The sequence below is a fragment of the Lipotes vexillifer genome, unplaced genomic scaffold (assembly GCF_000442215.2).
Source record: "Lipotes vexillifer unplaced genomic scaffold, Lipotes_vexillifer_v1.1 scaffold514, whole genome shotgun sequence".
Classification (NCBI taxonomy): domain Eukaryota; kingdom Metazoa; phylum Chordata; class Mammalia; order Artiodactyla; family Lipotidae; genus Lipotes; species Lipotes vexillifer.
In genome coordinates this window covers 2099977-2111988 of record NW_006789975.1, presented here as the reverse complement: position 1 = coordinate 2111988, position 12012 = coordinate 2099977, and the positions used below count along the sequence as shown (strand labels likewise).

Genomic DNA, 12012 nt, shown 5'->3' with positions numbered 1-12012 from the left:
GTGTGTTAGTTTCTGCTTTATAACAGAGTGAGTCAGTTATACATATATATATGTTCCCATATCTCTTCCCTCTTTGTCTCCCTCCCTCCCACCCTCCCTATCCCACCCCTCCAGACAGCCACAAAGAACCGAGCCGGTTTCCCTGTGCCATGCGGCTGCTTCCCACTGGCTATCTACCTTACGTTTGTTAGTATATATATGTCCATGTCTCTCTCTCGCCCTAACACACCTCACCCTTCCCCCTCCCCATATCCTCAAGTCTGTTCTCCAGTAGGTCTCTGTCTTTATTCCTGTTTTACCCCTAGGTTCTTCATAACATTTTTTTTTTCTTAAATTCCATATATATGTGTTAGCATACGGTATTTGTCCTTCTCTTTCTGACTTACTTCACTCTGTATGACAGACTCTAGATCTATCCACCTCATTACAAATAGCTCAATTTCGTTTCTTTTTATGGCTGAGTAATATTCCATTGTATATATGTGCCACATCTTCTTTATCCATTCATCCGACGACGGGCACTTAGGTTGTTTCCATCTCCGGGCTATTGTAAATAGAGCTGCAATGAACATTTTGGTACATGACTCTTTCTGAATTCTGGTTTCCTCAGGGTATATACCTAGTAGTGGGATTGCTGGGTCATATGGTAGTTCTATTTGTAGTTTTTTAAGGAACCTCCATACTGTTCTCCATAGTGGCTGAACCAATTCACATTCCCACCAGCAGTGCAAGAGTGTTCCCTTTTCTCCACACCCTCTCCAGCATTTATTGTTTCTAGATTTTTTGATGATGGCCATTCTGACTGGTGTGAGATGATATCTCATTGTAGTTTTGATTTGCATTTCTCTAATGATTAATGATGTTGAGCATTCTTTCATGTGTTTGTTGGCAGTCTGTATATCTTCTTTGGAGAAATGTCTATTTAGGTCTTCTGCCCATTTTTGGATTGGGTTGTTTATTTTTTTGTTATTGAGCTGCATGAGCTGCCTGTAAATTTTAGAGATTAATCCTTTGTCAGTTGATTCATTTGCAAATATTTTCTCCCATTCTGAGGGCTGTCTTTTGGTCTTGTTTATGGTTTCCTTTGCTGTGCAAAAGCTTTGAAGTTTCATTAGGTCCCATTTGTTTATTTTTGTTTTTATCTCCATTACTCTAGGAGATGGGTCAAGAAGGATCTTGCTGTGATTTATGTCATAGAGTGTTCTGCCTATGTTTTCCTCTAAGAGTTTGATAGTTTCTGGCCTTACATTTAGGTCTTTAATCCATTTTGAGCTTATTTTTGTGTATGGTGTTAGGGAGTGATCTAATCTCATACTTTTACATGTACCTGTCCAGTTTTCCCAGCACCACTTATTGAAGGGGCTGTCCTTTCTCCACTGTATATTCCTGCCACCTTTATCAAAGATAAGGTGACCATATGTGCATGGGTTTATCTCTGGGCTTTCTATCCTATTCCATTGATCTATCTTTCTGTTTTTGTGCCAGTACCATACTGTCTTGATTACTGTAGCTTTGTAGTATAGTCTGAAGTCAGGCAGCCTGATTCCTCCAGCTCCATTTTTTGTTCTCAAGATTGCTTTGGCTATTCGGGGTCTTTTGTGTTTCCATACAAATTGTGAAATTTTTTGTTCTAGTTCTGTGAAAAATGCCAGTGGTAGTTTGATAGGGATTGCATTGAATCTATAGATTGCTTTGGGAAGTAGAGTCATTTTCACAATGTTGATTCTTCCAATCCAAGAACATGGTATATCTCTCCATCTGTTTGTATCATCTTTAATTTCTTTCATCAGTGTCTTATAATTTTCTGCATACAGGTCTTTTGTCTCCTTAGGTAGGTTTATTCCTAGATATTTTATTCTTTTTGTTGCAATGGTAAATGGGAGTGTTTTCTTGATTTCACTTTCAGATTTTTCATCGTTAGTATATAGGAATGCCAGAGATTTCTGTGCATTAATTTTGTATCCTGCTACTTTACCAAATTCATTGATTAGCTCTAGTAGTTTTCTGGTAGCATCTTTAGGATTCTCTATGTATAGTATCATGTCATCTGCAAACAGTGACAGCTTTACTTCTTCTTTTCCGATTTGGATTCCTTTTATTTCCTTTTCTTCTCTGATTGCTGTGGCTAAAACTTCCAAAACTATGTTGAATAAGAGTGGTGAGAGTGGGCAACCTTGTCTTGTTCCTGACCTTAGTGGAAATGCTTTCAGTTTTTCGCCATTGAGGATGATGTTGGCTGTGGGCTTGTCATATACGGCCTTTATTATATTGAGGAAAGTTCCCTCTATGCCTACTTTCTGCAGGGTTTTTATCATAAATGGGTGTTGAGTTTTGTCGAAAGCTTTGTTTGCAGCTACTGAGATGATCATATGGTTTTTCTCCTTCAATTTGTTAATATGGTTTATCACATTGATTGATTTGCGTATATTGAAGAATCCTTGCATTCCTGGAATAAACCCCACTTGTTCATGGTGTGTGATCCTTTTAATGTGCTGTTGGATTCTGTTTGCTAGTATTTTGTTGAGGATTTTTGCATCTGTGTTCGTCAGTGATATTGGCCTTTAGTTTTCTTTCTTTGTGACATCCTTGTCTGGTTTTGGTATCAACGTGACGGTGGCCTCGTAGAATGAATTTGGGAGAGTTCCTCCCTGTGCTATATTTTGGAAGAGTGTGAGAAGGATAGGTGTTAGCTCTTCTCTAAATGTTTGATAGAATTCGCCTGTGAAGCCATCTGGTCCTGGGCTTTTGTTTGTTGGAAGATTTTTAATCACAGTTTCAATTTCAGTGCTTGTGATTGGTCTGTTCATATTTTCTATTTCTTCCTGATTCAGTCCTGGCAGGTTGTGCATTTCTAAGAAGTTGTCCATTTCTTCCAGTTTGTCCATTTTATTGGCATAGAGTTGCTTGTAGTAATCTCTCATGATCCTTTCTATTTCTGCAGTGTCAGTTGTTCCTTCTCCTTTTTCATTTCTAATTCTATTGATTTGAGTCTTCTCCCTTTTTTTCTTGATGAGTCTGGCTAATGGTTTATCAGTTTTGTTTATCTTCTCAAAGAACCAGCTTTTAGTTCTACTAATCTTTGCTATTGTTTCCTTCATTTCTTTTTCATTTATTTCTGATCTGGTTTTTATGATTCTTTCCTTGTGCTAACTTTGGGGGTTTTTTGTTCTTCTTTCTCTAATTGCTTTAGGTGCAAGGTAAGGTTGTTTTTTCGAGATGTTTCCTGTTTCTTAAGGTAGGATTGTATTGCTATAAACTTCCCTCTTAGAACTGCTTTTGCTGCATCGCATAGGTTTTGGGTCATCGTGTCCTCCATTGTCATTTGTTTCTAGGTATTTTTTAATTTCCTCTTTGATTTCTTCAGTGATCACTTCGTTACTAAGTAGTGTATTGTTTAGCCTCCATGTGTTTGTATTTTTTACAGATCTTTTCCTGTAATTGATATCTAGTCTCATGGCGTTGTGGTCAGAAAAGATATTTGATACAGTTTCAATTTTCTTAAATTTACCAAGGCTTCATTTGTGACCCAAGATATGATCTATCCTGGAGAATGTTCCATGAGCACTTGAGAAAAATGTGTATTCTGTTTTTTTTGGATGGAGTGTCCTGTAAATATCAATTAAGTCCATCTTGTTTAATGTATCATTTAAAGCTTGTGTTTCCTTATTCATTTTTATTTTGGATGATCTGTCCATTGGTGAAAGCGGGGTCTTAAAGTCCCCTACTATGAATGTGTTACCGTCGATTTCCCCTTTTATGGCTGTTAGTATTTGCCTTATGTATTGAGGTGCTCCTATGTTGGGTGCATAAATATTTACAATTGTTATATCTTCTTCTTGGATCGATCCCTTGATCATTATGTAGTGTCCTTCTTTGTCTGTTTTAATAGTCTTTATTTTAAAGTCTATTTTGTCTGATATGAGAATTGCTACTGCAGCTTTCTTTTGGTTTCCATTTTCATGGAACATCTTTTCCCATCCCGTTACTTTCAGTCTGTATGTGTCTCTAGGTCTGAAGTGGGTCTCTTGTAGACAGCATATATATGGGTCTTGTTTTTGTATCCATTCAGCCAATCTGTGTCTTGGTGGGAGCATTTAGTCCATTTACATTTAAGGTAATTATCAATATGTATGTTCCTATTCCCATTTTGTAAATTTTTTTCAGTTCACTATTATAGGTCTTTTCCTTCTCTTGTGTTTCTTGCCTAGAGAAGTTCCTTTAGCATTTGTTGTAAAGCTGGTTTGGTGGTGCTGAACTCTCTCAGCTTTTGCTTGTCTGTAAACGTTTTAATTTCTCCATCGAATCTGAATGAGATCCTTGCTGGGTAATCTTGGTTGCAGGTTTTTCTCCTTCATCACTTTCAGTATGTCCTGCCACTCCCTTCTGGCTTGCAGAGTTTCTGCTGAGAGATCAGCTGTTAACCTTATGGGGATTCCCTTGTGTGTTATTTGTTGTTTTTCCCTTGCTGCTTTTAATATGCTTTCTTTGTATTTAATTTTTGACAGTTTCATTAATATGTGTCTTGGCGTATTTCTCCTTGGATTTATCCTGTATGGGACTCTCTGTGATTCCTGGACTTGATTCACTATTTCCTTTCCCATATTGGGGAAGTTTTCAACTATAATCTCTTCAAATATTTTCTCAGTCCCTTTCTTTTTCTCTTCTTCTGGAACCCCTATAATTCGAATGCTGGTGCGTTTAATGTTGTCCCAGAAGTCTCTGAGACTGTCCTCAGTTCTTTTCATTCTTTTTTCTTTATTCTGCTCTGCAGTAGTTATTTCCACTATTTTATCCCCCAGGTCACTTATCCGTTCTTCTGCCTCAGTTATTCTGCTATTGATCCCATCTAGAGTATTCTTCATTTCATTTATTGTGTTGTTTATCATTGTTTGTTTCATCTTTAGTTCTTATAGTTCCTTGTTAAATGTTTCTTGCATTTTCTCTCTTCTATTTCCACGATTTTGGATCATCTTTACTATCATTATTCTGAATTCTTTTTCAGGTAGACTGCCTATTTCCTCTTCATTTGTTAGGCCTGGTGGGTTTTTTATCTTGCTCCTTTATCTTTTGTGTGTTCTTCTGTCTTCTCATTTTACTTATCTTACTGTTTTTGGAGTCTCCTTTTTGCAGGCTGCAGGTTCGTAGTTCCCGTTGTTTTTGGTGTCTGTCCCCAGTGGCTAAGTTTGGTTCAGTGGGTTGTGTAGGCTTCCTGGTGGAGGGGACTAGTGCCTGTGTTCTGGTGGATGAGGCTGGATCTTGTCTTTCTAGTGGGCCAGTCCACATCTGGTAGTGTGTTTTGGGGTGTCTGTGGACTTATTATGATTTTAGGCAGCCTCTCTGCCAATGGGTGAGGTTGTGTTCCTGTTTTGCTAGTTGTTTGGCATAGTGTGTCCAGCACTGTAGCTTGCTGGTCGTTGAGTGAAGCTGGGTGCTGGCATTGAGATGGCGGTCTCTGGGAGATTTCTGCTGTTTGATATTATGTGGAGCTGGGAGGTCTCTTGTTGATCAGTGTCCTGAAGTTGGCTCTCCCACCTCAGAGGCACAGCACTGACTCCTGGTTGCAGCACCAAGAGCCTTTCATCCAGATGGCTCAGAATAAAAGGGAGAAACAGTAGAAAGAATTAGTAGAAGTAGGAAGAAAGCAAGAAAGAAAGAAAGGAAGGAAGGAAGGAAGAAGAAAAGGAAAGAAGGAATGAAGGGAGGGAGGGAGGGAGGAAGTAAGGAGTGAGGGAAGAAAGGAAAAAAGAAAGAAAAGGTTAAAGTAAAATGAAGTAAAATATAATAAAGTTTTTAAATTAAAAAATAATTATTAAGAAAAAAAATTTTAAATGAAAAATACGGACAGATAGAACCTTAGGACAAATGGTGGAAGCAAAGCTATACAGACAAAATCTCATACATAAGCATACACATACACGCTCACAAAAAGAGGAAAAGGGGAAAAAATCATAAATCTTGCGTTCAAAGTCCACCTCCTCAATTTGGGATGATTCGTTGTCTGAAGGAGGGCAGGAAGGAAAGAAAGAAAGAAAGAAGATAAAGTAAAATAAAAGTTACTAAAATAAAAAATAATTATTAAAAAATGAAAAAAACAGACTGATAGAACCCTAGGACAAATGGTGGAAGTAAGGTATACAGTCAAAATCTCACACAGAAGCATACACAAAGACACTCACAAAAAGAGGAAAAGGGGAAAAAATGATAAAACCTACTCTCAAAGTCCACCTCCTCAATTTGTGATGATTCATTGTCTGTTCATGTATTCCACAGATGCCAGGTGCATCAAGATGATTGTGGAGCTGTAATCCGCTGCTTCTGAGGCTGCTGGGAGAGATTTCCCTTTCTCTTCTTTGTTCTCACATCTCCCAGGGGCTCAGCTTTGAATTTGGCCCCACCTCTGCGTGTAGGTCGCCGGAGGGCATCTGTTTTTCGCTCAGACAGGAAGGGGTTAAAGGAGCCGCTGATTCGGGGGCTCTGGCTCACTCAGGCCAGGGGGAGCGAGGGGCACGGAGTGCGGGGCGAGCCTGCGGTGGCAGAGGCCAGCGTGACGTTGCACCAGCCTGAGGCTCGCCGTGCATTCTCCCGGGGAAGTTGTCCCTGGATCCCGGGAACCTGGCAGTGGTGGGCTGCACAGGCTCGCCAGAAGGGAGGTGTGGATAGTGACCTGTGCTCGCCCACAGGCTTCTTGGTGGCGGCAGCCGCAGCCTTAGCATCTCCTGCCCATCTCTGGGGTCCGCGCTTTTAGCCGCAGCTCGCACCTGTCTCTGGAGCTCCTTTAAGCCACACTCTTAATCCCCTCTCCTCGTGCACCAGGAAACAAAGAGGGAAGAAAAAGTCTCTTGCCTCTTCTGCAGCTCCAGACCTTTTCCTGGACTCCCTCCTGGCTAGCTGTGGTGCACTAACCCCTGAAGGCTGTGTTCACTCCACCAACCCCAGTCCTCTCCCTGCGCTCCGCACAAAGCCCGAGCCTCAGCTCGCAGCCCTGCCTGCCCCACCCCAGCGGGTGAGCAGACAAGCCTTTCGGGCTGGTGAGTTGTCTGTGTGGGAATCTCCCCACTTTGCCCTCCTCACCCCTGTTGCTGTGCTCTCCTCCGCGGCTCCGAAGCTCCCCCCCTCCGCCACCCACAGTCTCCACCCGCGAAGGGGCTTCCTAGTGTGTGGAAACCTTTCCTCCTTCACAACTCCCTCCCGCTGGTGCAGGTCCCGTCCCTATTCTTTTGTCTCAGTTTTTTCTTTTTTTCTTTTGCCCTATCCAGGTACATGGGGAGTTTCTTGCCTTTTGGGAGGTCTGAGGTCTTCTGCCAGCGTTCAGTAGGTGTTCTGTAGGAGTTGCTCCACGTGTAGATGTATTTCTGGTGTATCTGTGGGGAGGAAGGTGATCTCCGCGTCTTACTCTTCCGCCATCTTCCCCTCATCCCCCAAGACCTTATTTAAATACCATCAATATTCAGTCTATACATTTAGTCTCAGTAGCCAAATGCTGTATCATGTGAAACATCTCCAGTTTTTTCTGTCCCTTCCAGGATGGAAGAACAGCTATAAAACCACAAAGTCAACTCAAACGCAAGGTTCTTCATTTCAGGAGATGATAATGAAAAGATCTAAAAGGAATGGACCCTGGGACTTCAAATCAGAAAAACCCTGCAAATATGAAGACAGATTAGAGAAAAAGCAGAAGAAAAAAGAAAGTGTTCAGATAGTTTCAGTCACTCACCAAAAAATCCTCACTATAGAAAGAAAACATAAAAATACTGAATTTGACCAAAACTTCAGCCCAAAGTCAGTCCTTATTAGGCAACAGATGGTTCCCAGAGAAAAAGCCCCACCAAAATGTGAAATACAAGGAAACAGCTTCAAACATAATTCCAATTTACTTAATCAACAAAAAATCAACACAGCTGAGAAACGTTATAAATGTAGTATGTGTGAGAAAACCTTCATTAATACTTCATCCCTTCGTAAACATGAGAAAAACCATAGTGGAGAGAAATTATTTAAATGTAAAGACTGTTCAAAAGCCTTTAACCAAAGTTCAGCTCTTATTCAACATCAAATAACTCATACTGGAGAGAAACCCTATATATGTAAAGAATGTGGGAAAGCTTTCACTCTCAGTACATCCCTTTATAAACACCTAAGAACACACACTGTGGAGAAATCCTATAGATGTAAGGAATGTGGTAAATCCTTCAGCAGAAGGTCAGGCCTTTTTATACATCAAAAAATCCATGCTGGAGAAAACCCCTATAAATATAATCCAGGTAGGAAGGCATCTAGTTGCAACACATCCCTTCCTGGATGTCAGAGAATGAATTCCAGAAAGAAGTCCTATTTATGTAATGAATGTGGCAATACCTTTAAGTCTAGTTCATCCCTTCGTTATCATCAGAGAATTCACACAGGAGAGAAACCTTTTAAATGTAGTGAATGTGGGAGAGCCTTCAGTCAGAGTGCATCTCTTATTCAACATGAAAGAATTCACACTGGAGAAAAGCCTTATAGATGTAATGAATGTGGAAAAGGTTTCACTTCTATTTCACGACTTAACAGACACCGAATAATTCATACTGGTGAGAAGTTTTATAATTGTAATGAATGTGGTAAAGCCTTAAGTTCCCACTCAACACTTATTATTCATGAAAGAATTCATACTGGAGAGAAACCATGTAAATGTAAAGTGTGTGGGAAAGCCTTCAGACAAAGTTCAGCTCTCATTCAACATCAGAGAATGCATACTGGAGAAAGACCCTATAAATGTAATGACTGTGGGAAAACTTTCAGGTGTAACTCATCCCTTAGTAATCATCAGAGAATTCACACAGGAGAGAAACCATATCGATGTGAAGAATGTGGGATATCTTTTGGCCAAAGTTCAGCTCTTATTCAACATCGAAGGATTCATACAGGAGAGAAACCCTTCAAATGTAATACATGTGGGAAAACTTTTAGACAGAGCTCATCACGTATTGCCCATCAGAGAATTCATACTGGAGAGAAACCCTATGAATGTAATACATGTGGGAAACTTTTCAATCACAGGTCATCTCTTACTAATCATTATAAAATTCATATTGAAGAGAACCCCTAGAAAGTAGGTTTGCATGTGTGAAATTCTGAAACCAAAGCTCATCAGAATACATGAAAGTGATGTAATAAATGTAATGGACATGAAAAGCCATTCTATGATTTAGTCATCAAATAATAAATTCCAAGGATAAACCTATGTAATAGATAATGAGGAAAGTGGAAATTGTTCAGGCCTATCAGACACTTTATAATAACCTAAAATGAAGAATTCCTGACTGGAGACATTGACTTTGGGCATTTGTAAAATAATTGTTTTCTTTACAGCATCATATGCTGCATATCATATGTAATTGTTATAAACATCTGGGTGATGAAGGGAAGTGTGCACTGGATTTCCTGTTAAACTGTAAACTGTTAATACTTTTTAAAAAATAACTGACATTGTAATAGTATATAAAAAATGTGGTCAAAGAAATTATACATTTTTAGAGAAAAGGACCAAATAAAAGATAAAAATGAATTGTAAACTACCTCTCACTTTCTGGGGTTTGTCCTTTTCCTGACTTGGTGTCAAACTTTGTGCATGGATTTCATTTAAAAATAGAAATAAAAGTGTTCTCTTCCTTTGTTCTTCTAGTAATTGCTCTGAATTGAAAATTTTCTACCCAATTTTTAATTCTGTTCTCAGAATTATTTTTTTTTGCTCTGAAGTCATTTATTATGAAATTATACATGCTATATACTGTGAGCTGTCATCTTAAGTATATTAAATGGAAAAATAAGTGTTTTTCAAGTTTAAGGCTATTAAATGTATATTTAATATATATTATACATATATATTTAATAACATATATTCTAAATTCACAACAGAAGGGGCTGTCAAAAGTAGTTTAATGAATCTAGCATATGTGCCAAAATATTGAAAAGTACATCAATCACTTCATGAAATAAAGCGTATGTTTTTCCTACTTGGTGTTCTCTAGTGTCAGACAATTTTAAGAAAACAAAAGGAGTAAGTTATAAACAGCTCAGTAGTTTGGTTGCTTGTTTGAGTCCCAGCTTTGGGGCAAGTACTATATTGCACACTGGGAATTTTAAGAAAAAAGTCACAGGCCTTCAAGAAGCCATGAATGGAGGAAAAGGTATGGAGTTAAGAGACTATCAGATGAGTAAAGCAAATTATTATGTCGCTGTGTGTAAGTGTGGTGGTTTTAACAGGCAAATAGATAGGTTGTGACAATATGTTGCAGTGCAAGAATGTTGTAGAGATTTAGACATGATGAAGGAGAGATTGAATGTAACCAAGGAAACCTGGTGACATCAGAGAAAGCTTTCCAGAGGCAATGATGCCTGAGCCAGGTTTTGAAAGAATGATAAGAATTCTCCAGAGGATGAGATAAGCATTCCAAATAGGAGAGGTAGAGGTGAGTAATACCATGACACCTTTATGGAAACTCAAGTATAGAACTAATGAGCAGGAGAATGGCAGATGTTAAAGTCTGAGTAGAAGGCAGAGGCCAGATAACAAAGGGCCTATTTGCCATGAAAAGTTTGGATTTTATCCTGAAATTGATGGAGTCAGTTAAAAATGTTAAGCAAGGAACATTTGTTCTGGCAATGATGTGTAGAGGGTGTATTTAGTATATATTAAAGCTGTGTAGACTGATGCCTAGAAATCTGGGCTATGGCAATTCAAGTGATAGGTGAATGAGAGTCCAAACTCAAGCAGGGACAGCATATATGGAGAACAGGAGACAAGATAATGTATTAGAAATAAGACATGGTGTTCACAAGCAAACAGATGAGGTTGGTGAATGAGAAGGCTGAGCTGACTCGAAGGTAGATTTGCCAGGTATCCTGTGTATACTGGATATGTCTCGTATTGAATGATTTTGAACTGCATCCTGTATTGATTTTGTCAGGTCACCCTTATTGTAATCAGTTGTGCTTTTTCCCAACAATGAAAATCGAGCAGTTGAAGCTATTTTTCTGCTTCAATAATTGGCACTTAAATTACTTAGGTGGCAATGCTAGCTGAAAATTGTGTCTCCGCAAAGACCGAAACAGTCCCTTATAGTCTCTCATATTTTTGGCTGAGGAAAGACCAAAGTTGGGGGGCAGAGTGGGGGTAGGAGAAGGTAAATGAGAATTGAAAGTCTTCTTTTCCATATTAAAGAAAGGGAAAGACTTCTTTTTGTCAGAGTCTCAAGTTGTAAGCAAGTAATCACCATTAATTAGGGATTACTTTGGATCAGTACACATGCTCTGAAAATCAACAGTGGCCATGCTTCTGACAGTTAGCAAGTTAAAGAGACTTCAGCTTCTGAAAGTCAGCCAATTTGTTACGATCCCATGCCTGTAGACAAGTCATCAGATACCTCACTCCAGTGACCATACTTCTGAAAGTACGCCAGTCAATAACAGCCTTGTTTCAGTGATCACACTAACATAATTGAAAGTCTGTCAATCCATAAACACTCCTGCTTCTGAAAATCCACCAATCCTTGAACCAAGCTTCCCAAAACCTTGTATGAGATCAGCTGTGGCTTTCTTTGGGGAGGTTCTTCCTTGCAAATACAGCTCTCGCTTGCAGCCATACATGAAGTTCACCTTTTCCGCATCACATATCAAAGTTCAATTTATTGTTAGTTTGTAACAACTTCTACAGTTCAACCCCAATTTACTGGTATAACTTTAGCCTCGTGAGTGACAAACAATAATGATGCCATGAGACTATCAAATTCAATATTTTCAATTCCTGTGGTGTTTGCTATCATCTAGTATTTGAATCCCAAATGCAAATGTAAATTCATGATTAATTTTCAGAACATTGGTTATCTATTAAATGAGGAAAAAAATCCTTTTGAAACCTTTTCCACAGCATGAAACTGTTCATTCAATATAAAAAAGTGATAGAAAGTCATTTATAAACCAGTATCTATTAACAGCTAAACCAAAGAGATATATGATTATCTCAGCTATAAA

At 39.0% G+C, this 12012-nt stretch overlaps 1 protein-coding gene across 1 annotated transcript in view; it reads left to right on the top strand.

Annotated features, from left to right (window-relative positions):
* Nucleotides 1–9662, top strand: part of ZNF354A (zinc finger protein 354A) — a 35837-nt gene extending 26175 nt beyond the window's left edge. Inside the window, exon 5 of the mRNA XM_007463122.1 lies at nucleotides 7524–9662. Within this exon, the coding sequence (XP_007463184.1) occupies nucleotides 7524–9088 (1565 nt within the window). The 3' untranslated portion in view covers nucleotides 9089–9662. The remainder of the gene's footprint in view (nucleotides 1–7523) is intronic.
* The last annotated feature ends 2350 nt before the right edge of the window (nucleotides 9663–12012 follow it).